General features: G+C 42.1%; 1 protein-coding gene across 4 annotated transcripts in view; it reads left to right on the forward strand.

Annotated features, from left to right (window-relative positions):
- Nucleotides 1-6,801, forward strand: part of LOC136866942 (gastrula zinc finger protein XlCGF46.1) — a 71,743-nt gene extending 64,942 nt beyond the window's left edge. For 3 of the 4 annotated variants that reach the window (XM_067144028.2, XM_067144030.2, XM_067144029.2), the window contains exon 5: nt 4,053-6,137. In XM_067144028.2, the coding sequence (XP_067000129.2) occupies nt 4,053-4,839 (787 nt within the window). In that variant the 3' untranslated portion in view covers nt 4,840-6,137. Of the gene's footprint in view, nt 1-4,052; nt 6,138-6,451 lie in introns of those variants that run through there. The other variant, XM_067144032.2, reaches the window with a different exon arrangement.
- The last annotated feature ends 20,850 nt before the right edge of the window (nt 6,802-27,651 follow it).

Here is a 27,651-nt window from a genome sequence, read left to right on the forward strand (position 1 = left end):
TTTTAATTCGGGTGATGCGCACACCCGCTTTATTTTCTTTGCCTTTTGTGTGCTCTTTGGTACTGAGACGCTGCACTTCTGGCCATCTCGATACCTGCATTGCCATCATGTAACTATTGTTCGCTCTACTCCGAGAGGCTGTGTGATCTATTATCCTTGTGATGGTCATTGTTGATGCTGTAATAATGATGGAGGCTTGAATAATGTTTGGTAAATATAATGTGAACTACTTCGCGGAAAGAAATGACCAAAATAAGATGTTTCAATGTGTTGTGAAAATATCAATTAAGCAGTGAGCACGTCGTAAGGTATTGTTTATCCATGTATTTATGGTATGTTCTGCTCGAACGGTTACGATGCTAGCTTCTACTAACCTGAAGGACAAAGGCACGTATGTAATAATGTTTCATTTTCTTTGGTGGCTTCTTTTCTTGCATTACCATTTTTATCTTAATAAACCCTCATTTAATTTTATTCGATTTTTATTGCTGGTAGTTAGTTTTGTTTCCTTATCATGAATTATTATTATTGATCAACACCTTCAGTTCGAGGCTGTTATCTGCCTCTCCTGATCGGAGTCCACGCCCTCGAATCTCCCGTAGTGTTATATGTGTGTATTTACGTCTTGGGTTCGGTGCAGACGGCACACCAAACAGTAACACGCTCGCTGTGGAAAGGTTGCTCATGGAGCTGTTGAGGATTCGTTGCGGACCAGTACCAAACATTTTGTTTATTAACGTAGCCTGACAAATGAAAGTGCGCCTCATCAATTGCCAGGAGACTGGTGTCAGCTGCTACAGTTTCCAGGATAGTCTCACAACGCGCTCTGCGGTTGGCCCAATCACGTTCACTGAGTTTCTGAACACCCACCATTTTGTACGGTTGGAAATTCATGTCTGCGTGTAAAATCCTCCTTACGGTGCGATCAGAGTCCCTTAGCACGTAAATGGCTATGCGCCGAACGTTGAGGAAATTGCGTAAAGGCTTGTCTCACTGCACGGACGGTCTCTGGTGTTCGGACGCTACGAGGCCTGCCAGGCGGCTTCGTTTTCACATTGGAACCACGTTTTCTCAAGTTGATCACCCATAACAGAATGGTGTTCCTGCTCGGTACTATCTCATACCTAAGCCAAAGTGTCTGCGAAACAAACGCTTTGTGGTAACAGAGTCGGCATTTTTGAAATAAGTCTCTATCACGAAACCTCGGTGTTCACCACTCCACGCCATGCTAGCGACTGACTAGCCCGGACGAGACGGTGCGTGTGTTCTCCAAGGCCAAGGCCGCGCGCACCATGACAGTAACACCTGTTTGGAAGCTGTGGCCAATACGACCTTTAGTTCGCTCCAACCTACTGTATGTGACGTAAATGGCAAACCCTGCTCCTTTAAACTGCACAACAAAATTGTGATTGGTTTGTTGCGTTGCTGAGTTGTTTAGGTCTGAAATTCATCACGTATTTCTGCCGCACCCTGTATTATATGTTACACACTGGTGGAAACCGAAATCCCGACACAAAGAAGGAATTGTGCTAGATAAACGAAATTCTGGAGGCATGTTTGTGCATCTGAAAGAGGAATACTTATGATATTTGCTCCCTAGTCGTCGAAGAGTGCTGGTAGCCAGCCCCTATGACTTTGGAAGTCAAGTTTGCTTTAAATACATGTTGTACACTTCATGAGATTTAGTTATCTTCCGGTGTTAACGTTCTGAGGTAGTTCTGCGTCAAACATGCCTTTAAGAATATGAAGAATGCAGTATCAGTAGCTTGCTGAGTTTGAATGAGACCATGTAATAATTCTACAAGAAGGTGGATCTTTCCGCGATACTGTAAAAAGATTTGGCAGGGATGTATCCACAATGCACATGGTCAGCGGAAAGCACGACTTGAGTCTGACCGCACACGGACCGAAGACCATGCAAGGCAGCCATTAGAGCTTTAGTTGGCACCAGTGTGACGAAGCGAACTGTAACAAAGGGACGGCTCCGAGCCAGACATCCTGTAGCGAATCAATGTCGTCTACCATTTCAGTGGTGTCAATCTAAAGCTGATTGGAGGAGAAAGTGGAGATCTATTGTGTTCTCAGATGAGAGCCGTTTCTGTCTTGTTACCAGTGATGGCTATACGTTCGTAAAAAGGAAGTGGAACCAAGCTGTCTGCCGCATTGATACACTGGCCCTACGTCAGGAGTTATGGTCTGGGGAATGATTTCCTTTGACAGTAGGAGCACTCTTGTCATTATCCCAAGAAGCTTGACGGTAGATTTGTACATCAGACTGCTGATTGTACTGGTTTTGCTACTTTTCATTTACAGTATTCAAGAGGGGTGTTTTTCAACAGCATAACGCTCAGTTGAACAACTGTTCACACTAATTCACTGGATTTTCCACGTTCCTACGATTACAGTGAGCAGTTTCCATTCCGGGTTCTTGAAATGAATGCATGGTGGATTATACCCGGGGAATCGTTCTTGGAGGCCTAGAATATATTTCTGGTGTTGTATAACCTGAATTATTTGTCCAGTTTATCTAACGCTCATTGATGGTTATATTATATAACACCCCCTAAGATCGTGCTTGATAGTCTTCGCGTTGTTGTAAAGTTATCCTTTTCATCTTGCCTAGTCGAGTTCCAAGGTGTGGGACGCTCACAGACCACAATATTACACCACAGGTGACGTCGCTTCCTTCCAGATTTTCCGGGGTTTCATGTTAGTTTTTGATTAAATTTCAGGTTGAAGATCTGCGCGACGCAAGAACGTTCTTGTCGAAATTGTCCCGGTATTCACCAATCGGCTGGTCTCACTGGGTATTGTAGAATCGCGAAGAGTCTTTGCAGGCTACCGGCACCAGCGATATCGCTCGGTAAACATCGCATTCATTACCTCTGGGGCCACATTGGAGTTTAAGAAGTCACCTAATGTGTTGTGTGTGAAGAAATATACATAGTCCACGCCCTAGCCTTTACGAACTTTCACACCCACGATCTCTTTTCTGTGTTTAGCATGATTTGCAACTTGGTCTGTGTGAAATGAACCACCAGTGGCATTCTTTGACTTCCAGGTGGTCTGGTGTCTCAGTTTTCTAGGAACGACAGTGTACATTATACGCGTCTGTGCAACGTACACAGTTCTGTTAGACGCTAACCGTTGATATTAGTGCCCTTATGTGCTGTATGGGGTTCATTATTTTCTGATATATTACTTCCTTTCCGTATCGGGCGTTGAACTAGCCTGTGAGGACCTTGACGTGGTGATCGGGAATTTTGCCGACCTCATCGATGAACACCTCCCAGAAGAATTAGAGTTCGTATTGTCACCATTGATGGGACTATATCTGTTTGGGTAATATCCTTTCTTTCCCCATCTGAGATAACAACTGAGAGGCGTTTGCTGGAAGATGTAATCCCGATGATTGAATCCGCCTGTTCTCATATTATGAAGGACGTGCCAAAGACACTTGAACCATTTTTGTTCTTTGACCCTGCTTTCTTGAACTGCTGTGAGTGAAATATTGCGTTCGTATGCGTGATATGTCACTTGCTTGTAGTTGTTAGTCTTACGGAGTTTGTGTGTATTTATTTTGTATATGATTGTTTTAAAATTTAGTGTTGATAATGGAGGAGTTCTAATTTCACCACACGATGAATTCAGACTCTCCGGAATGTACCTTCATTGGCGATACTGGATACTCCCTTTGGTATTTTGACATCTTCACGATTGGTGTTAGTCGTATGTGAGTTGGGAAACGACGAAGACCAACAGTCTTCACGGTTGGCCTCTCTGAATCTATCAAGAGCAACGGTTATGTGGGTACGCAATGTCATGATTCTGTGATGTCGTCTTTTTACCGGCACCTCTTAACTGACTATGGAGATGGCCATAACAATGTTACTATATGTGACAGTATGTTTACCAAACAGCTTTTTGAATTTTAGTCAAGTAACCTCCTGAGCTGAATTAGCAAGTTTCCTTCTAGAATGTATACTGATTTTCCTTTATTCCTAACAAATATTTATTTATTATTATTATTATTTTTTTTGTGTATATTTCAGTGTGGGGAATGTAGAAATATTGACGGGAATTTCGGTGCATTCATGTGATGGGTGCTGCAAAAATGGAAGTCAGCTGAAGGACCGTTTGCTAAGTGATACTGGTAAACGACCGTTCTATTGTAAATTATGCGATAGAACTTTTGCTACTAAGACAATTTTTAAAACACACTCATTGACGCACTCTGCAATTCGACCCCACGAATGTACTCACTGTGGTAATGCTTTCAAGTCGGAACGAGCACTGAAAATGCATGAATTGTGTCACTCCACATCCAGGCCATTCCGTTGCAGTGAGTGTGATAAATCGTTTACACGGAAGGCGGAGTTAAAAACACATCAGATATATCACTCTGGGATAAGGCCGTACTCTTGTAATGAATGTGGTCGCGGGTTTGTTCAGATTTATCAACTAAAGATGCACATTCGCAGTCACTCTGGAGAAAGGCCGTTTAGTTGTAATGAATGTCGAGCTACATTTATGCGGAAGGATGAATTAAGACACCACCTGTTAGTTCATTCTGGGGTGAAGCGTTTCCAGTGTAATGAATGTGGTAGTAGGTTCATAAGGAACGTCGTGTTAAGAAATCACATGTTGACGCACTCAGCAGAGAGGCCATTCCAGTGCAATGAATGCGGCCGCAGTTTTCTTCGCAAAACCGATGTAAAGCAGCACCTGTTGATTCATTCAAACGAGAGATCATTTGCCTGTTATTTCTGTCCTAGGACGTTCCTTACGAAACGGTATCTCAACAGACATCTGCCTACACACCCAGGCCACAGGCCGTAATTTTGTGCTGTATGTAGTGGCACTTATTCTACAAATTGAACCTAAAAATCGCTTCTTTAGCTCACTCTGGTCAACTTTTCATGCATGTGGAAGTAGCTCGCAATTCACTCTTCAAGGCCGTGTACATTTTATTGTGTGAAATAGCAAGTTCGTTGGACGTGGTATCTTCACATTGCCAATTACCTCAGTCTGAAGAAATGCCTATCTGCTTACTCTCTGAGTTGCGATGTTTGTTTCCTGGTCTCATCTGAATCAACGTTTTTTATGCACTTGAATGATTTGTCGAACTGTGGTAATGTATACAGTGCAATCTTTTCAGCAAGGGCTTTCGCACAAGTGATTCCTCTTACCTTACACTGGAGTGCGGCTATGTTTTATAATATATGCGGTGGTATCAGTTTTCAAAAGTGCGATGTACAAACACTCTTCATATGTCAAATTGCCTAAGGCCAATCCTATAAGTTGTAGGCAGTAAGATGTTTACTTGCAAGTCATATATTGATCATCAATGGTTATCTCACTCTTCATAAGATGTTTATATGTAAGTTTTATCTTTAACAACAGCTGTTAATCAGGTGAAAGGACCCACTATTCTCAAGTATGCAATGTCTTGAATTCTGTAAGGTCTTCTCATAAGCGACACCTCTTAACCCTCATGTGTGGTTATACAAAATTCTTATAATGCCTTACGGGAATCATTTGTCTCCATGATTGATTCAGACGCAATTTGATTGCAGTGTATGCACATGAATGTGATATTTGATTTTTTCATTACTTAAAGAACTTTAAAAAATCTTTGGCTTAAGTCTCGGAGTGAATTGTGGGAAAAGTTACTGGAATTGTAAGTCAGGTAATTATACTCCTCGTAGTTCTGACAGACTATGCCAAGACAGTGAATGGTATTCAGGCTATGGCATGGTAGATAGTAAGTGGTGGAAATCAAAAGTGAACCATCATATTAAAAATTAAATTTTAGATGAGTTACTTTAATATCTTGTGCACATTCAGGATTATATTTCCCTAATATTGTACAAGTACAAGTTGTAAACACTGTTGTGTACATTATAATTCGCTATACGGAAATAAAATATTATCAGTTCAGTGGCACAAGTTTAACTAGTATACCTTACTGGTTGTCCATTAATGATTATGTGGGTGGACCTGCGGAAATACACAGGCCAAAACATGAGGGAAGGACCTAAACACTAATCGGAAACTACCAAGTGCCATTCTGAGTGCTTTCTGAAAATGTTCAGGCTTATGTTATTTTAAAAATGTATCAATAAAAGTGTAAATGATAAGGGGATAATAAATTAGAATGTTCACTAATAATCCCATTAAAAATATCCAGGGCTGATAGGTATATACAGGCTGTAAGAATAATGAACAGCATAAATTGCAGGACACATTCTTCACATTTACACAAAGAAATTATGTTATATGAACATGGGTGTGCCATATTACGTCTCATTTTTCAACTCGTTAATCATGGGAACTATGTACTCTTGGTTACATGTCGTAACGGCGTCATTATCATAGGTGCACTGCCAGTGTTTTGTTTTGTTTTACATGACCCTGTTGCCTTCCGACTTACGTCATTGTTTGCTTACAGGTAACATCAACTGTTCCAGTGATCAGTGTGACCTTGACAAGAATGTATCAAAGCTCACAGAGGACATATTGAAGATATCCTGTGAGAAAGAGTTGGATGTAGTATGCTGCTACATTCTGTTCTTGTGTGTTTCCCATTAATGAGCTGGAAACAATGAGATGTAACATGGAAACAAGGTGTTTCTGGATCCATGGTCATAAAACATAATTTCTTCATCTATGCATAAGGAATCTGTCCTGCAAGTTTGTGCCATACATTTTTGTTACACCCAGTATAGTTCTCAATCTATATATGTAAAAATGAATGTTTGTATGTTTGTAAATGACACATCTCCTCCTAAACCACCAGAGCAATTTCAATCAAATTTTGAACACTTATTATTTGATATCCGGAGACGAGCACTGCGGGGGTAAGCCAACCCTAGCCCCCTTAGGAGTGGGGGTTAGAAGGGTTCAGGTGAAAAAATTATGGAAAATAGTGTCGAATCCATAGTTTTTGGGGTCGCTGAGGTGAACAGTGACCTCCGGAAATTTTAAAAGTCAAATTTCTGCTCCCATTTGGATGGGGGCAAGGGGGGACTGATGTATAAAATTAAACGAAAATAGTGTCGAATACATAGTTTTCGGGGTCTTCGAGGTGAATTGTACACTCCGAATTTTTAGTAGCAGGAGACAAACCATGTGGGGGTAAGACAGCCCAGGAAACCTTAGGGGCGGAGGGGGGCAAGGGGTCAGATATACAAATTAACAAAAATAGTGTCGAATCCATACTTTTCGGGGTAGCTGAGATGAATAGTGACACTTCGGGTTGTTTAAAGTACAAGTTCAGCCCCCTTTGGGGGGTGAGGGGGGAGTGATGTATAAAAATAAACAAAAATGGATGTATGTGTGTAAATGACACATCTCCTAAACCACTGGAGCAATTTCAATCAAATTTTGAACACTTATTATTTGCTATCCGGAGACGAACACTGTGGGGGTGAGCCACCTCTAGCCCCCTTAGGAGTGGAGGGTTAGGGGGGGTCAGGTAAAATAATAATCGAAAATAGTGTCGAATCCGTAGTTTTGGGGTTGCTGAGGTGAATAGTGACACTCCCGATTTTTTACAAGTAAAATTTCTGTTCCCATTTGGGTGGGGGATGAGGGGGGGACTGATGATGGATGTATGTGTGTAAATGACACATCTCTTCCTAAACCACTGGAGCAATTTCTATCAAATTTTGAACACACATTATTTGCTATCTGAAGATGAGCACTTTGGGGGTAAGCCACCACTAGCCCCCTTAGGGGTAGAGGGTTAGGGGTTCAGATAAAGTCATAATAGAAAATAGTGTCAAATCCATAGTTTTGGGGTCGCTGAGGTGAATAGTGGCATTCCCGATTTTTTTAAAAGTCAAATTTTTGCTCCCATTTCGGTGGGGGCGAGGGGGGGGACTGATGTTGGATGTGTGTTCAAATGACACACCTCCTCCTAAACCACTGGAGCAATTTAATCAAATTTTGAAACTTCTTCGTTGCAATCTGGAGACGAGCACTGTGGGAGTAAGCCACTTCTAGCCCAATTAGGGGTGGGGGTTAGGGGTGCCAGGTAAAAAAATAATCGAAAATAGCGTTGAATCTGTACCGAGCGGTACACCCCCACAATGCAAATTCAAACATTGCACCAGTTGAAACTCCTCAACTGGGGAAAGCCTGAACTTTAACAACCACATTAATTCTATGATTCCTCAGAAGATGTCTCTACAGTAAATTTTGAAGAGTTCTGAACTATATCAGTTTTGATTTGTTTTTGTTTTCTCTGTAGTAAGAAGTGTGAACATTCTCTTCTAGATGGCACTACTTAAGAACTATAATTCTGCACCCTAGTGCGAAGCGAAGGAACTTTTTTTGAAGAAATTTTGTAGTCATAAGTTTGTTCCTTGTTAAATTTCTTTCAGTCATTGTTTGGGTTGGCAGTATAACCCTTCTCTTTCCGCCAGTTTTGAATTTGACCAATGAGGAATTTCTGTAATTAATTTTCCACCAATAAGATGTTTCTTCTTCGTCTGGTGTATAAATTTTTTGCCATTACCCAATAAAATTTTGAGGGCGGGTTGTAATCATTCATGAAATGTCTCGAAGTTTCCGCGAGGGTATATAAACTGCTGACTTTCTGGTCTCGGGGCCACTTCAGTAACATCTCTTCTTGGGTGATTATGTAGCAGGGGGCGGGAAGCGCCTCTTTCGTCGGGCAGCAGTTCATCCATAAGGTAATGACCTTTTAATAATTTCTTTTCTCGCTAGCTCAGCAGTTTAACCCTCGGGGCACGTTTGAAACTTTTATCATGTAACCTTCCTTTAAAATGTAAATGACACTTGGTATAAATTCTGTAACTTTAACTACAATTGGGATAGAGAGTGCCTAACCCTCTCGAGCTCCCACTCATATTGTTTTGAGGTGACGACGTTTTCATAACAGTTTCCCTTCACTTCGTAATGTAATAATGTTTTCCTATCATGTCACCTCCGTAGTATGGGATTAGCCCTTGCATAACCGGCCTAGTGCCGAATAGGTTTTGAAAAAGTGTATTAGGAGTGCAAGTTACGCCTCCACTCAAGTTGGTATTTTGGGCCATGTAATTGACCTGTTTCTTTACTGTATAGGCCTCAGTAGGTTGGGTATCATTGCCCTTGTTCTTGTGTGCCCAGAGGGCAGCTTAAAGGTGGAGTTTGGTGTGGCCTTTGAATAGGCTTGAACATTGACAGCGGGTTGCTCTTTCTTAAATTTGCTTTCTGTGTGCCTCGAGCAGGCTTAACTGGGTAATTAGGAGCTAGTGCTCCTTGGCATGATTGGGGTTTTCTGCCCCTTTGTTAAACCTTGTACCTAGGTAAAGTTGGGCTCATTGCTCAAGGATTGCGTGTCTGGGGGCTCGAAGCCCAAATCCATTAACAAATGGCAATTGTACATTCTTAATTTGTTGATATGCTACTGAGTACCTGTTATACTTGTTATTTCTTGCTCTTGAAAAGAAAATATAACCTTTGTTAAATTTTAAATTAACTTTAATTTCGTAAGTTGAGACCTATTCATCCCAGCACCTTCTTTCACCTCTGCCAGTCCACAAAACATCGTAACAGAATCCATAGTTTTTGGGGTCGCTGAGGTGATTAGTGACACTCGGGATTTTAAAAAGTCAAATTTCTGCTCCCTTTTGGGTGGGGGGCGAGGGGGGACTGATTTATAAAATAAAACGAAAATAGTGTCGAATACATAGTTTGCAGGGTCGTCGAGGTGAATTGTACACTCCGGACTTTTAGTATCAGGAGATAAACCACTTGGGGGTAAGACAGCACAGGAACCCTTAGGGGCGGGAGGTGAGGGGTCAGATATACAAAGTAAAGAAAATAGTGTCGAATCAATACTTTTCAGAGTCTCTGGGATGAATGGTGACGCTCAGGATTTTTAGTATCAGGAGACAAACCACGTCGGGGTAATACACCCCAAGAAACCTTATGGGCAGGGGGGCAAGGGGGCTCTGATACAAAATCATCAAAAGTAGTGTTGAATCCATACTTTTCGGGGTCGCTGAGATGAATAATGGCACTCCGGCATTTTTTAAAGTTCAGCCCCCTTCGTGGTGGGTGGCAATTGGAGAGTGATATATAAAAATAAACGAAAATAATGTTGAATGCATAGTTGTCGGGGTCGCTGAGATGAATGGTGAGACCCCGGATAATTTACAAGTCCAAGTTCATCCCCCTTTCTGGTGGAGGGTGAGGGGGATTCAAATTTTAAAATAATCGAAAATAGTGTCGAAGCCATAGTTTTCGGGGTCGCCGAGATGGATAGTAACATTCCGGATTTTAAAGTCCAGCTTCAGCCCCCTTTGGCATAGAGGGTGAGAAAGGGTGAAAAAATAGTCAAAAATGCCATCCTTTGGCATAGAGGGTGAGAAAGTGTGAAAAAATAAATGGCCAAGAATGCCCAAGGTAATAGACGTGTGAATGTTCCAGTATGATTTTCAAGTATGACTTACTGCCTGGAAAACATACTGTGGGAGTAAGACACCCCTAGAACCACTTCGGAAGCGTGAATTCATATTAATATATAGAAGTCAGTTTGGCGCGATCTATATATTTTGTACTATACATATATAAATTAAGGCATAAAAATGAAAACAGACGTGAATTAATGAGACCATTCTAGGCATCCTAGAAACTTAAAACTTGGTACCAGACAACCTGATGACTTCAGGATCCATAGAAAAATCTAAAATTATCAAAATTCTCTGAGAGGGACACGTTGGGAGTTTCAAATCCGCATAAGAACACAGTCGGTGATATTTAACCAGAACGATAACCTATAGCTTTCATGGGTTTAAAAGTTTCCTGAAAGTCCTAATTTTAACCCCCTCCCCCATAGCAAGATGGCAGCACAATCTTCCAGATGAGTTAGAAAATAGAAACTGGCGAAATTATAGTTTTTGCCTGTAACCGATGGAAAATTTACGAGATGTTAAAACATTTTTTTTACCCCCCAAAATATCGAAATATGGAGGCAATTTTAATGACGGTGCAGACCTTCCTTTCTAGGTATTTGGTGGCTAAACGGTAAGTCGTATCACAAAACGGATGGCACAATCTCCGTTCAATTTGGAGTGATCTACAACTTTGGTCCTATGACTTTTGGACGTATCTCTATCCTTTATGATAAATTTGGCTCTATTTATTTATTTATTTATTTATTTATTTATTTATTCAGGATCAGCAACAGCATAACGCCGAATTACAACGATCTGAGCTATGTACAACAGATATGAATCTAAAATGAAAGATATATAAATACTTACAAAGGACACGAATATACACAATAAAAACTGTACAATCATGTATAATACATATTTACATAAACAACGTTATTAACAAAGAAAAATACATTTACAGTAAATACAGGAGCAGAACGGGAAAGAACAAGAAGGAAAATTAAGTTATATGATAAATATCATGACAGAAGGAAGGAAACGTTACGAAGAGATCTAGGTTGTTGTTGATAGATAATGTATTAAACATTGCTGGAATACGTACCGAAAGGGACCTTTGGGTGAGAGAAAGCCGGGAGTAAGGAGTATGGAATAGGGTCTTCATTCTGGTATTACGGGATGGGACGTGGAGGGGAAATAAGGAAGCTAAATCTGGAGACCTAAACAGACCATTAACTGCTTTGTATAGCAGCTTTAGGTCGGCTACTTTCCTCCGAGCAGAAAGAGTCTTGAGGTTCAGTTTCCCAAGCACTTGGATAGTGCTTAGATTGCGACATGCAGGGACCCTAGCTCTGACGATAGCACAGAAAAAAGATTGTACACGGTCAAGGTGGCAGAGGTTTGAAGAAGCAGAAATGGACCAGACTGGAGAGGCGTATTCAACAATAGGTAAGATACAGGAAACGTAGAATGCTCGGAGGGCATTCACATCTGTGATGTCAGAAAACCTGTACAGTAAACCAAGGAGTGACATAGCACGTGAGGTAACCCTGTTTATGTGCGAGACAAACAACAATTTACTGTCAAAATGCACTCCTAAGTCTTTTTGATTGTCAACAAGAGCAATCGGTTGGTTCAGTAGGTGATATTGTTGTAGAACGGGGGATTTACGAAGTGTGAACGAAATGGTGGAACACTTGGAGGGATGAGGTTTAAGACGCCATGTAGTACACCAACCTGATAGTGAATCAAGTGCATTTTGCAATTGGATCGTATCTGTAGGAGAATCGATCTGCTTGAAGATTTTACAATCATCAGCAAAGAGCAGTATTTCACATGAATGGTGGGAAGCAGTATCGATAAGGTCATCAATATACAGGGCAAAAAGAAGTGGACCAAGGACACTACCCTGCGGGACACCAGAGAGGGTGGTGGTGAGAGAAGAACTGCATCCATCAAGAACAACGCGCTGTAGTCTTTCGCTCAGAAAACTATTAATTAGAGCTAGGAGTCTCCCATGCACGTTAAACCGTTCAGAAAGTTTGTGCACAAGAAGGGTGTGATCCACGGTATCAAAGGCCTTCGCGATGTCGATATAGCATACATCAAGTTGAGAGCCCGCGTGGATGGCAGACGTGGCATGATGGAGGAGGATAGCCAAGTTAGTTACGCAGGAGCTTCCAGGAAGGAAACCATGCTGCTGAGGGGATATATAGGGATTTGTAAACGCAAGCAAATGCTGATGGATGATCCTTTCACAAATGATTGATAAAGCAGGTAATATAGAGACCGGGCGATAATTTGCAATATCCGACCTCTGTCCACCTTTAAGAACTGGTGTGATATACGCAAGTTTCCAGGAGCTCGGAAAGTAGCCGACTGAGAAGCACCGATTGAATATCACACTAATAGGGTATGAAAGGCTTACTGCTGTATTCCTAAGGAAGATAGGACTGAGACCATCAGGACCAGTGGGTTTATTTTCTGACAAAGACGAACGTAGGGAGTACACTTCAGATTCAGTGGTAGAAATATTACTGAGGCTATGGGATGTAACAGGTTTACATTTAGGAAACTCAACATATTGCACAGGTTTAACAAAATTAGAGGTAAAATATTCATTAAATAATTCAGATCTATCTGCTCCACTGGCTACAGACTGGTCCCAGGTTACTACTTCCGGTATTCGTTTATTGTCTCTTCTGTTATTTATAAGTGACCAGAACCTTTTACTGTTGTGTTTTACTTCAATGCAGGCTCCGTTAATATAGTCAGAGTAATCCCGCCTTAATAAGTACTTGTGGTGTTTGCGAAGGTCCGAGAATATTTTATAATTACTCTCGGAAGGTGCATTCTTCCATTGTCTCCAGGCTACCGATTTTTGTAGTTCAGCACTTTTAGTATCACTCTTCTTCCATGGAGGGAATTTTCTGGACATCGAACGAGTAGGAATGAGGTCCCGAATCACAGCAAGCGTCCAATCATAAAATAAGTCCACCGCATCTTGAACTTCACCCACATGCAACAAATGCCATGGTAACAGGGACAGGGTACGATTCACAGTCTGCCAGTCAACTTTACGCCACACAGGCACAGAGCTCCTAAGGACAGGTCGATGACATCTCGGAGCACGGGGAGGGGTGAGAGTGAAAGTTGCTTCAAAGGACTTGTGGTTGGATTTAAAAATATTTCGTCCCACAGAAACAGATGAGGGCTCGTTATAGGAAAGCAGGTAGTCAAGAAGACTATTTCCGCAGGTGTTTTCCAAGACATGCTGTTTGAAGTTCAGTCCAGTAATATAGTGGTCCATATACCATTTGTCAAGGCTATTAGAAGGCTGACCTAATGAAGGGGAAATCCAGGAGACAGACAGATTAAAGTCTCCTAGTATGACAATGTTATCTTTGGAATGAACGGCTTTAAGCACAGAGGAAAGAAAAGCTTCAGAATAGCTGAGATAAGAACGAGGTGGTCTATAGAAGCATGCAAAAAGATATTTTATGTTATGAAATGTAACTTCAACCCAAACAGCTTCACAGTCATTCATCAGGTCGGAGCGTAGGGTCGCATGCCATTTAGATTTGACAGCGATTAAAACACCCCCTCCCCGGGATCCTGTTCTACGATCGGCCCTGAATAACGAAAACTCTTTTGAGAGTGGGATTTCAGAGTCTAACACAAAACCCGTCAACCAAGTTTCACTTAAGGCGATAACGTCGAAAGCAGCTAATTCTTGAACATGAAGTTCACAGTCTGTAATCTTATTTTTTATGGACCTGATATTTTGACAGTACACGGAGAACTCATTATTCATTGTCGGCCCAGGATTAATTTGCACATCACCAGACAGTAGTAACAGTGTTAGTAAGAAACTTAACGGGGAACGGCGCGCATGACAGCGTAATTTCAACGAATCGTGGGTCGATGTTGGGACCTTAAGAAAACAAGACAGGTTAGCCGTCGGTAAGGAAGGAAAATAAAACTTACGATCCGAAGTTAACCAGACTCCTGCCTGTGAGAGGGCGAAGGAAGTTTCCACGTTCCATTGTGTACCTGCAGGCCCTGAAGGCGGATCACTCGCAGCAGTTGAGGACGCCGGCCCCGTAGTGTGTGTAAGCTTGTCACACCCCGACCACGTGGCGCACAAACACAATCTCATTGTTTTCACCATTATATCGTCACACATCGCACACTCACTACACTCCACATCATCACTAAATTCCTCGGAAGTAATTCCAACACAATTCGAGACAACAAATCCTTGATTAACCACACATATTACTAAAGTAGCACAGAGGATACCCACACTGAGATATTCGCTCGCCGCCATCTTACCTTACACTTTGCACTTTGTACACGTATAATTGATGGTTTGAGTCACTGATAGGAAAGATGGGATCCTCAAATTTGCACGAATATTGGCCCACCCAGCCAAATTCTATGTTTGAAGCTGTCACATAATTATCTGAAAAGTAATTTACTGTGTGAAAAACTTTCACAAGTTTCACCCTATTCAACGTTTCTAAAATAATCTTGCCTTTAAATAGATGAGATACGAGGAAATATCATAGGGCCAGCCATTTAGATAGCTAAATGAGGCCAGAGTCGTCTTTTTATACAAACCGTTTTTCAATATCAATGCACCGTTTAGCAGCAGTTATTCTGTAAATGAAGGTGAACATGCATATACTTCCGTATGTCGATCTACATTTATTAATTAAAATCGATTTGTAGCTATCTAGAAAGGGGTGTGTCTTACATTGTACTTAATACTTTACAAATCAATAGTGACTCTCAGCAGGAGGGCGTCTGCTGTTGGAATCAGTACTCCCCACATCGATTTTAACTAGCAACGCCTGTGTACAATTGTAATGCATAATTCCCTTCTTGATTTGACTAGCAGAAGGCAAGGGAGCGTGCATTTTTAACTCTTTTACCTGATTCTCTTTATCATTAGATTTAGGTGACCCCGATTATAAACAAATTTACCCATCAAAATGTGACTGAATTTGCGGCAGACAAGTGGACCTGTCGTTATCATCACAACTCTGCAACTCGCACTTTACATTGGCAACAACGTCTGCGGACCTCCCTATGTTTTTTTCTCGGATAACGCAAACAGACATGCAATTAAAAATGTTTATTCACTTCATGTACAGCAATTTACTTCGATATCCGTATACATTGTAGAATACCGTAGCAAAGCACGGATACATTTGCTCGTGAATAAATAAATTAGAATCTGTTGAACACATTATAACTATACATCAGGGGGATTCCAGTTTGTAAGGGCTCAAGTGCTATATTGGAAACATAAGGCACGATCGCACGCCGCACTTTAATAATAGGCCAATTTAGGTAAAATTTAGCAAATATAACAGAGGCATCAGTATGAAATTATGTACATAATACAATTGAAATTAAGGTTTAAATATTTTAATTGATTAAAACACTAATTTACAACTTCATAAAAATGTTAATTACAGTGGCAGAAATTCCAAACATCAAGAAGGGGTTGTACTAGGTTAACGAAAGTTGGTAGTCGTGTTTAAATGTCTGAAATATGATACAAATTTACCGAAATTCGCATTAGCGTGGTGCAGCCCTATGATATTGCATACCAGATTTAAACATGGGCTGTACTGTATGAGATGTTAGTTACCTAGGAGGTTCGACGGAGCGACTGTGAGATGGGTCAAGAAAGCTTTTACGGCGATAAAGAGGCCAGTACCAAGAGCTCACTGTGGTTGAACAAGGCAGTATAATAGGGCAGCATGGAGGTGAATTTTCCTTCTGCGCTATTGCAGAATGACTTGGTAGGATTGTCTCCACTGTGCATGCGTGCTGGCAGCAGTGGTCATGTGAAGGTACGCTCACAAGTAGACCAGGCTCCGCACATCCCAGTGGCACCAGCGAGAGGGAGGACCGCCATTTTTGGCGTATAGCTGTGGCGCAGCGGCCTGCGTCTGCACCAGCAACTCGAGCGGCTGTTGGCGGCACAATGACGCAAGGAACTGTCCAAAATTGGTTACTTGAAGGACAGCTCTGAGCCAGACGCCCTGCGGCGTGCATACACCTTACCCCAAACCACCGCCGTCTTCGACTTAAGTGCTGTCAAGCGAGGGCTCATTGGAGGATGGAGTGGAGGTCTTTTGAGTTTTCCGAAGAAAGCCTGTTCTGCCTTGGAGCCAGTGATGGCTGGCTGTGTGTTGGTTAGATGGAAGCCAGGTGAACACCTGTATTCCACCTGTCTGCGGCGTCGACACACTGGAACTACACCGGAAGTCTGGTCTGAGGAGCTCTATCCTATGACAGCAGGAGCACTCTCTTGGTTATCCCACGCATACTGACTGCAGATGTGTATGTCCGTCTGGTGATTCAACCTGTGGTGCTGCCGTTCATGAACAGCATTCCCCGGGAGTTTTGCAACAGGATAATGCACGCCCCCATACCGCTATTTTAACCCAACATGCTCTACAGTGTGTCTACATGTTGCCTTGGCCTGTTCGATCCCCTGATCTGTCACCGATCGAGCTCATATGAGACATCATTGGACAACTCCAGCATCACCCACGACCGGCATTATCCCTCTCTGTATTGACCGACCATATGCAACAGGCACGGAACTCCATCCCACAAGTATTTCTTTGTGTTCATTGCATGCAACATTGCATAAAATGTCCACAGTGATGTTGGCATGGATCTCATAGCGATTTCTTTAGTGGCAGTTGTGAGGGCTCATATTCTGCCCTAAGTTTGGATTTTAATTGTTTTAATAACACAATATATTCAGGCGAGGTGAGAACTTAATAACAGGAAATAATATTAAAGAATTAATTGGGTAATTAAAGGATATACAAATTAATACACTTTTGGTCGAGCTATGAAGTATTTATTGTAATGTTTCCTCATATATCGTAAATGTTTTTAAAGCCTTGGCAGGCCGCAAAATTAAGAGTAGAAATGCTAAAGGATCTAAGTGCCAAAAGTGAAATTTTTCAGGAAGTAGAAAAACTGCACATCTTTGTGAGAAATGAATATGTATTTGTAATTAAACACAAATTAACTCTTTACATGATTTTAAATATGTTGTCAAAGGATTTTTTAATTATCTTCAAAAATGAAACAGTTATGTGGCCTTTTGAACAGAAAGATCTGCGTATAAAAAGTTTTGATACAGCTAATAGATCCAAGTGCCACGAGACAACATTGTCTTTATTGAGCTAACATCTGTTGGAAAAAAGTCCTTATTATTTTCATCCACGTAATCAATCATGGTGGAAAGATCTTTTTTCTTGTTTGGTGCCAACGGAACTGTAGCTGGAAGTTTTTCCAATTCCACGGCTGCAAGGTCTTTCATTTGGTTGTCTTTCTTCAGTACATGAAATTTCTCCCAGTCACACAGATTGGGAAAGGTAGTTTTGCAGGACACAATGCCAGGCTAATGATGAGTATTTTCAACAAACAAACCTGAGTGATACCAAGTTTCTCCATATCAATGCACTCAGAAGCGTTTTTCTCAAAGTCGAATAAACTGTCGTACATATTCAACACTCGGAAATGTTTTGTAGGCCTAGCTTGCTAGATCACATTTTCAAGATATTCCATTACTTGCTGTTTGGCTGTCTTGCTGCGTTTCTCTATAAGAGCGAAATCGTGATCGGCAACTTAAAAATGTGCTCAGACAATAGAAATTTATGTTCTACTGACTTGCCCCGTTCTACTGTCTACTTGTACAAAAATATTAACATTCGACTTTTTATTCGGCCTGAGCAATTGTCACTTCATACAACAAGATTCGCTTTTCTGTTTGGAATAAACCAGAGTTTAGAGCCTGCAAAATACAAGAGACCATCTCATTCCCTCCTCTACCTCCGTGCCCCTTGTGCCACAAGCCATCTCATTCCCTCCTCTACCTCCGTGCTCCTTGTGCCACAAGCCATCTCATTCCCTCCTCTACCTCTGTGCCCCTTGTGCCACAAGCACATTATGCCATCGTTCGCGACGGTAATGTGAATGTTAAAGTTATAGCAAGAGAGTTGACGCAAATAATACATGTTTCTGTGCGTCAATTTAGGCAAAGGGAAAACTTTTTCTAAATCTACAAGAATGGTACAATGTTCGCTGCGAGGTAAAGTGTGTTATTTTTCAATACATGAAGGCCACTCTCAGCTTTTCTATGATGGAACTCGAGCGCCTTTTTGGCCTTGGCTGATTGTATGGGGTCATTACTTTTTGATTTTATGTTTAAATAATCGCACCTTTTGCAGGTATCACTCCTTGGTCTTCTGAACGAGAGCTTACGAAAGTCATTTAGGAATTTTTTGCGGTAGAACTTGTACGATACACCACTATCAGGATACTTTTCCTTAAAGGCAGCGAACATGCGGCTTAAGCTTGTCACCACTATTCTCTTTCAGATTTCAAACGACTATAGTGAGAAACATTTCTGGGGAATAAGTTAATGTGATTTTTTCCGTAAATTTCTCAATACTTCCACCACTACTACAGCACTGGCGTTCACATTATTATTATTATTATCATCATCATTCTCGTCCATCATTTTCAATAACAAGCAAAATCCTCAGTAAGTAAAACAATAGCACGAGATGAAGATTACTGCATAACCTTGACTTCTGACTACTGCTCGGCTAGCGGCAGACGGCTGTGGCACATAGATCCACTAGCACAGCAGGCCTGTCTGCAAATAGGACTAGCGCATTCTGTTAGGGACTGTAGCAACTCCAAGGAACAACTGAGGCACATAAATCCCTTAACACAGGACTGGCGCAAAGACATAGATTGGTTAGCAGTGAAAAAACCCGAAAGTTAAAAAATGGCACTTAGATCCTTTAGGATTTCCACTCTTCAAATATTGTTTCGCATCCGTGGCCCGCCATTTGGTAACCACCGCTTTATGTAATGCTAATAAAATAGTTGCTTATTTCAACTAATAAATAAAGTAGTCGACCCTCCACTAAGGTTTGTATTACCATCACATCAAGACATGAATCTGATTAAATTAATGCAGTATCCTCCGACGGAAAGAGGTGAAGCTAATGCAGAAAATTCAAATAAAAATTCCCAATGAAACAAATATTATTCCTGAGAAACGCAACTCCTAGGATAGCATGTTCATGGAAAATAAAAATCAACCAAAGTAATAGTGTGGGTCATGGCTGCAAAGATAGCATCTTAAGACACTCCAATGCAGAGATAAGGTACAGCAAAAATAACAAAAGTATACATCAAAAGTAGCGAGAGGACGGGACAATGAATCATCACGCCATCGATGCGTACCTCACTTGAAGTAATCTAAAGATAACTGATTTATAGACTAAATTGAAGTTTAGGATGGATGATTAAATTATTATATAACATGAAGAAAAATTGAGACTGAGTAAAATTTTCACCATATCAAGGGAGTTAATTTCATATATTAATCCAGAAACTCAATTTTCTCTAATGAAGGTGAACCGTAATTTTACCGAAATTCAATTTTAGGGACCAATCTAGGAATTTGTCACGGGGCGAGTTGGTCGTGCGGTTAGGAGCGCGTGGCTGTGAGCCTGCATCTGGGAGAAAGTGGGTTCGAACCCTACTGTCGGCAGCCCTGAAGATGGTTTTCCGTAGTTTCCCATTTTCGCACCAGGCAAATGCAGGGCTGTACCTTAACTAAGGCTACGGACGCTTCCTTCCAACTCCTAGCCCTTTCGTCTCTCATCGGCACCGTAAGACCGATCTGTGTCGGTGCGACGTAAAGCCTCTAGCTAAAAAAGGAATTTGTGAAACCGAATACAAGGAATTTCGTTTGTGATACCCAAAATAACTTATAAATAAATCCCCAAAACGCCACGAATATCACATTGAACAATAACCTAAAGCGATCAGACTTACGAATTTCATGCAAATGCTCAAAAGTTAAAATCATTAACATTATAGATAATACACCCACTTGAGCATGGGAGCGATGTTGAAGAAGCATACTTCAAATGCCAAGGTTTCTGGAAGACTTGGGAGATAAGAATTCCACAGTAGACAACTCATCAAAATGGTTGTGGATGTAATACCAAAATTAATGAAATCAGTTATTTTAAATAAGGCGACTCGCAGGTCAACTGAAATTAAGGTCGAAACGATTAACAATAACAATTCTCACATTATTTCGGGGTTGATCGTGGACTGAGCAAATATATTAAAAGCTCAAACTGCATGAGCCGTAGGACATTACCTCCATGTTGTTACGAACCGAACTCGTAACTGGGATCGACTGGGAGATTGGATGCGCAGAAGCGCAATGTACAACCTTTCTAACATGGAGATGGTCATGCAGAACTGAATGAATAGCTGGTGCAAGGATGTCAACCACCTCTCTTGCTGCAACATTTTCCACACAGCTTCAATGTTTTCCTCAGGCCATTTCCTGTGTACCTCTTGGCAAAATGGCAGTTTCTATTGTCTCAAGCAGTCTGCAACATTTTCCTCACAGCTTCAATGTTTCCTTGTCACTGATTCAGATGGTCGCCCAGAACGAGGATCGTGTTCAACCCCAAAATTTCCCCTCTGAAATTCATTCCCACTGCTTGGTAACAACTGGTGTGTAGGTCGTGCCTTCCTGTCTTCTAGACCGGTTTTTACCCCTCTTTTCATCCCTCACCATAGCCAACTGTTTTTGCGTGTTGCAAAACTTTCCTAACGCCCTTTTTACTTATATAGAAAGACGATGCTATTGACATTATGCAAAGTCCCACTTGCTTGCCCCCAACCCAAAGGTCATCACTAGTCCAACCAAATATATCCACATGAATGGCGTTATCATTAGCTGAACCTATCCAAACCAGACCTATGGTCTGGCCCAACCAAATTAATCCAAATGAATGGCCTTATCACAAGCCAGACCTAACCTATCTAGACCAATGGTGTTGTCACTATCCAGACCTATACAATCCAGACCAATGGTCTTGTCACTAGCTGGACCTAAACAATCTAGACCAAAGGTCTGGTCAGTAGATGGACCTAAACAATGCAGACCAATGGTTTTGTCACTAGCTGGACCTATACAATCCAGACCAATGGTCTTGTCACTAGCCAGACCTAAACAATCTAGAACAATGGTATTATCACTAGCTGGACCTAACCAATCCAGCCCAAAGGTCCTGTCACTAGTACGGGCAAATTAATCCACGTGAATGGTCTTATGATTAGCTGGACCTAACCAATGTAGACCAATAGTCCTGTAACTAGCTGGACCTAACCAACCTAGACCAATGGTCTTGTCAATAGCAGGACCTATACAATCCAGACCAATGGTCTTGTCACTAGCCGGACCTAAACTATCCAGACCAATAGTCTGGTGAGTAGCTGGACCTAAACAATGCAGACCAATGGTCTTGTCACTAGCCAGACCTAACCAATTCAGACCGACAGTCCTGTCAGGAGCTGTACCAGTAGAATGTTATTATGAACTACACAAGCTTTAAAAAATGATACCCCCCAATGGCACCACAGCACTTGAAGGAACCAGGCCTACCAAGCGACCACTGCTCACCCCGAAGGCCTGCAGATAAGAGGTGTCATATGGTCAGCACAACGAATCCTCTCGGCCGTTATTCTTGGCTTTCTAGACCGGGGCCTCTATCTCACCATCAGATAGCTCCTTAGTTCTAATCACGTAGGCTGAGTGGGCCTCGCAGCAGCCCTCAAATCCAGGTAAAAATCCCCAACCTGGTCAGTAATCAAACCCAGGGCCTCCAGGTAAGAGGCAGACACGCTACCCCTACACCACGGGGCCGGCTTAAAAAATAATAAGGGATTAGAAATTCTCACATCATATGCAGAACTCTTTGTAGAAGAGAGATGTGTTCACTGCGATAGACAGGGACCCACCTGGCCGCCCCCAAAAGTGCATTTACTTCAAATATGGCACATGACATTCTCCAATGCCCAAGCAGTTACTAGCATTTCCATTACCAGAGATATAATATGATGTAATTCCAAGAAATCAAGAGAAAAACATTCTGTTACAAACACGTGTCACATCAAATACACAGCAATCTTGATCTCGAGGCACTATTTACCCAGCTGCACGTAACAAATCCACACCAATGGCTCTGTCACTATCCAGCATAATTAATATTCAGCTTTCCAACACTATCCAACATAGAATGCACTGCTGTCATCTCTATGGAATACTTGAGGCCTGGCCTACACTAAAGTATACAGACACCTGGCTGAACATGACGTACAAGTTCGTGGCGCCCTCCATCGGTAATGCTGGAATTCAATATGGTGTAGGCCCACCCTTAACCTTGATGATAGCTTCCACTATCGCAGGCATACGTTCAATCAGGTGCTGGAAGGTTGCTTGGGGAATGGCAGCGCATTCTTCACGGAGCACTGCACTGAGGAGAGGTAGCGATGTCGGTTGGTGAGGCCTGGCACAAAGTCGGCATTCCAAAACATCTCAAAGGTGGTCTATAGGATTCAGGTCGGGACTCTGTGTAGGCCAGTCCATGACAGGGATGTTATTGTCGTGTAACCACTCCGCCACAGGCCGTGCATTATGAACAGGTGCTCGATCGTGTTGAAAGATGCAATCGCTATCCCCGAAGTTCTCTTCAACAGCGGGAAGCAACAAGGTGCTTAAAACATCAATGTAGGCCTGTGCTGTGACAGTGCCACGCAAAACAACAAGGGGTGCAAGCCCCCTCCATGAAAAGCACGACCACAACATAACACCACCGCCTCCGAATTTTACTTTTGGCACTACACACGCTCTCAGATGACGATCACAGGGCATTCGCCATACCCACACTCTGCCATTGGATCGCCACATTGTGTACTGTGATTCGTCACTCCGCACAACGTTTTTATACTGTTCAATCGTCCAATGTTTACGGTCCTTACACCAAGTGAGGCGTCGTTTGGCACTGACCTGCATGATGGGTAGCCGCTCGACCATAAAATCCAAGTTTTCTCACCTCCTGCCGAACGGTCATAGTACTTGGAGTGGATCCTGATGCAGTTTGGAATTCCTGTCTGATGGCCTATTACACTTGACGACCCTCTTCAACTGTTGGCGGTCTCTGTCAGTCTACAGACGAAGTCAGCCTGTACGCTTTCGTGCTGTACGTGTCCCTTCACGTTTCCACTTCACTATCACATCAGAAACAGTGGACCTAGATATGATTAGGAGGGTGGAAATCTTGCGTACACCTGACCACGTTCGAAGTCCGCGAGTTCCGCGGAGCGCCCCATACTGCTCTCTCACGATGTCTAATGACTAATGACTACCGAGGTCGCTGCTATGGAGTACCTGGCAGTAGGTGGCAGCACAATGCACCTAAGATGAAAAGCGTATGTTTTTGTGGATTTCCGGATACTTTTGATCACATAGTGTAAGTTCCTAACTAGGCACACAAGTGTATTGGGCTGTGACGTCGTGCGAGCTGCAGCACGGTGCATTTCTAACTTCTCTTTTATGAACTAGTTTGTAAAGATTTACAGACACTGATTCGTACGTCGCATGGCGACGTCAATACCTTGAGAAAACCTCCTTTGTTGTTATTCAAAAGACAAAGGCTAACATAGGGTTTCATACTCTCCGTACCTCACTATCATCATCCCCCATCCAGACACGCAGTTCGCGTAAGCCGAACATACCCTTGGACACTAGAAGCCATAGGATAATAAAAAACAAAACAAGTAGCCTATTGAGCTAAAATAATGACCCAACTGTTACATACCATTCTCATATAAAGGTCATAAACTTATCTTTCTTACAAACTAAAGTTAAATTTACGTAATTCCCGGGGTTAAGAACGTACCCCTATTACCTGGCAGGTAGCAATTTCCCGAGAGTGGGCTATAAATATTGCTTGAACACAGTAAGAAAAAAGTCCACCCCCGTCTCGATCCTCCTATGCTGCCTGCTCTATGCGAGCCTTTTTGCGACTGCGACAAAATTTTTCTGCTAGATGGCAGACATAGACGCAGAATGTTCTAATCTTTTTGTAATGACGACAGCCTACAAAACACTATGCAGTATTGTCATATGTTAACTGAAGCTCGTAAATTACATCAGTAATATTAAATACCGTATCGGCAATATTGCGTGTATGATGTCGCAGTTGGCCTCTTCATGCACAATTTGCAGATTTTCCTGGACGAAGGCTTGGAGTGGTACCGTACTTTTTGTGTTCTTGCCAACGCAATATCAAATAATAGAGGTCTTACGAACTTGGTTAGGATAATATCACTAACAGTTTGCTGATGATCTTCGACCTCACACTGTAACAAAACCCGTTCTGAAAGGGGTTTCTTCTTGCTACTTGTTTTACGTAGTACCGGCTCAGATAGGTCTTATGGCGACGATGGGATAGGAATGGGAAGGAAAGGGCCGTGGCTTTAATTAAGGTATAGCCCCAGCATTTGCCTGGTGTGAAAATTGGAATCCACGGAAATCCATCTTCAAGGCTGCCAACATTGGGGTTCAAACCTACTATCTCCCGGGTGCAAGCCCACAGCTGCGCGCTCCTAACCGCACGGCCAACTGGCCCGGTATTCTGAAAGGGAAGACGACGCAAGCCGTCGTATTACGATCGTACGTTTGAAGGACTTCGACAATAGCGCGCAGCAGCTTAAACGAACTTCTGCAGATTCTTCACCAGAGCAACAAAACTCCTCTGTCCTGATGCATAATCAGTTCCATTTAGCAGTGTCGAAGCTCTAGGCAGTGATACGTTGCTGACACAAATGTGACACTCCGTCTTCACTTCAACAACACGAACCTAGTACACGCAAATTAGGATTTGATTTCCTGTTTCTAGTTTGATTGGAATATTATCGTCTGGATATCTGAGGTTGTCCAAAATGTCTAAACATGAAGACGTTGGTTTTGTGATTGTCCGTCACAATTCTTAACACAAGGAATCCACTATCCTCTACGGCTTCAATCACCTTCTGAAAAAAATCCGCAGCCTGTTTCCAGTCATTCGACTGCGTAGGGAATGGAATGAATGAAGCCCCCATCTAGCAGCGAGGATATGAATTGTGCCGGCTGCCGAAGCCTGTCGCACTCCTCCGGGGCAATGATTAATGAATGACAGATGAAATTAAATGATATTCGAGAGTGTTGCTGGAATGAAAGACGACAGGGAAAACCGGAGTACCGGAGAAAAACCTGTCCCGCCTCCGCTTTGTCCAGCACACATCTCACATGGAGTGACCGGGATTTGAACCATAGAACCAGGCGGTGAGATGTCAGCGCGCTGCCGCCTGAGCCGCGGAGGCTCCATCACCTTCAAATAAGGTGTAAAGGCACAGATGCGAGAGTAATCTGAGGATATCCAACTACTTCCTTTATTAGGTCCTTGCCTAGATAAAGCCGACATCCGCTTTTCTTTTAATTCCCTTCTAGACGGTATTTCATAGAGTCGTATCCTTTCTGGCTGCGATCCACCTTGCCGAGATTGGCAAAATGGTACATATCAGTTGAATATTTCGGGGAAAGAATCTGAAGTTTCACTTCTACGATGATGATGATGATGATGATGATGATGCTTGTGTTTTAAAGGGGCCTAACATCGAGGTCATCGGCCCCTAATGGTACGAAATTCAATAACAAAAAGTACAAATTCATACACTGACCAAAATAAAATAAAAAATGGAAGGAATGGTTGACATAAACCCAACAAAAAACAAACAAATCAAAACAGTGGATCAGACTCAAAAAATAGATCGTAAATTGTGGTATTACTGACCAAGGGACCACTTATAAAGCACAATGATGCTTGATGTTTAAAGGCGTGCAAAATCCATGTCTAAGGCCCCACAGAATGGTACATGTCGCGAGTAAAGTAGAACCATGGTATTTGCCATGTTGGGGTACTAATCAAAAGTAGCGAGAGCTCACGGTGCTCCACACAAGATGGTACTACTCACAAGTAATGTACTTTGTACAGGGAACGCAGACCTATGGTATTTCTCACATAATGGCGCCACTCACAGCCAACGCAAACCGATGAGGCTCCTCACCTAGGTATACTAATCATGGGCGCCGGTATTCCCGTGTGTCCCTCACATCGAGAAAGTGGACTGGACTCGCGATGTGTGAGGTGTGAACTTTGCCTTCCATTCATGTGATGTGGGAGCTTCGCGGCCTGATCAGTACTCTGTCTCCTTATCCCTCCTGATTTTTCTTCTCTCTTCGCCTCATTGCCCTCCTTTTGCCTTTCCCTTCCTTTATTATTTTGTCCTTTTGTTTACCTTTGTTATTTAAGATGGTGCATCGCGGTCTGCTAACCCTTTTATGATCTATCTACACTAGGTAGCTTCGATGTTCATATGTTTTCCTATATGGTCTAAGCTGAAACACGAATCTGGGGGATTGTGGCAGTATCTTGTAAAGTACTCCCTTTTTGGTATTGTAAACCTCTCTTCAATTAAAATTACTGCCAATTGTTTTTTAACTATCTTATTCCGGTTCATCAAATGGCCCTCCTATGGGAGCTTGTATGCAAACAAGAACATTGATTTGCTCAGGTTTAACCTTTTCACTCGAATTTGTACGAGTCAAGATATGTGTAATACACGGGGCATTTCCCCTTGGTTGTACCTCAAAAACAGCTGTAATTATCGGGGGTTTTATCCCTTGTTGTAACCAAAGATAATGTTGATTCTTTTGCGGGCCATTTTACCCTTCGTTGTAATTGTGTGTGTCTATCTAAACTAGATTATTGACCATTCAAATAGTCCCTCGTGATCTGTTTTATATCCTTTTGGTGGATCTATATTTTGTATTTTTGAAAACTTTATTCAATATATATGTTATATTTTAAAAAAAGAATTCTGTGCTTTGGGAGTTCTGTTTTCTGGTATTCCTTTCATATGATTAACATGCACTTACCACGATAACTCCTCTTGGGTATGGCCCACCATTAATGTGTTTTTTTTTTAATGTTCCGAAGTACGGCTTTGTGTATTATGCCTTCCTCTGCGCTCCGCTCTGCTGAGTTTATTGCCTTGTGAGTTAGAACTTGTATACTGGAGTATCCTGTCTCTTACGCATTGATCTTGAGTTTGATACTTGCGAAAGCCGTTTCTATTAACGCTCGGCGATATAGTGGAATCGACCTTTCATTTTTGATCTCTTCTAAAAGGGGATCGGTAAGCTCTGGCCACAAGTGTGAAACTTCATGACATTTTACAACAAAAAGTGTACATAACATGTGAGAAGGCAAAA

Source organism: Anabrus simplex, chromosome 3, assembly GCF_040414725.1.
Source record: "Anabrus simplex isolate iqAnaSimp1 chromosome 3, ASM4041472v1, whole genome shotgun sequence".
Taxonomy (NCBI): domain Eukaryota; kingdom Metazoa; phylum Arthropoda; class Insecta; order Orthoptera; family Tettigoniidae; genus Anabrus; species Anabrus simplex.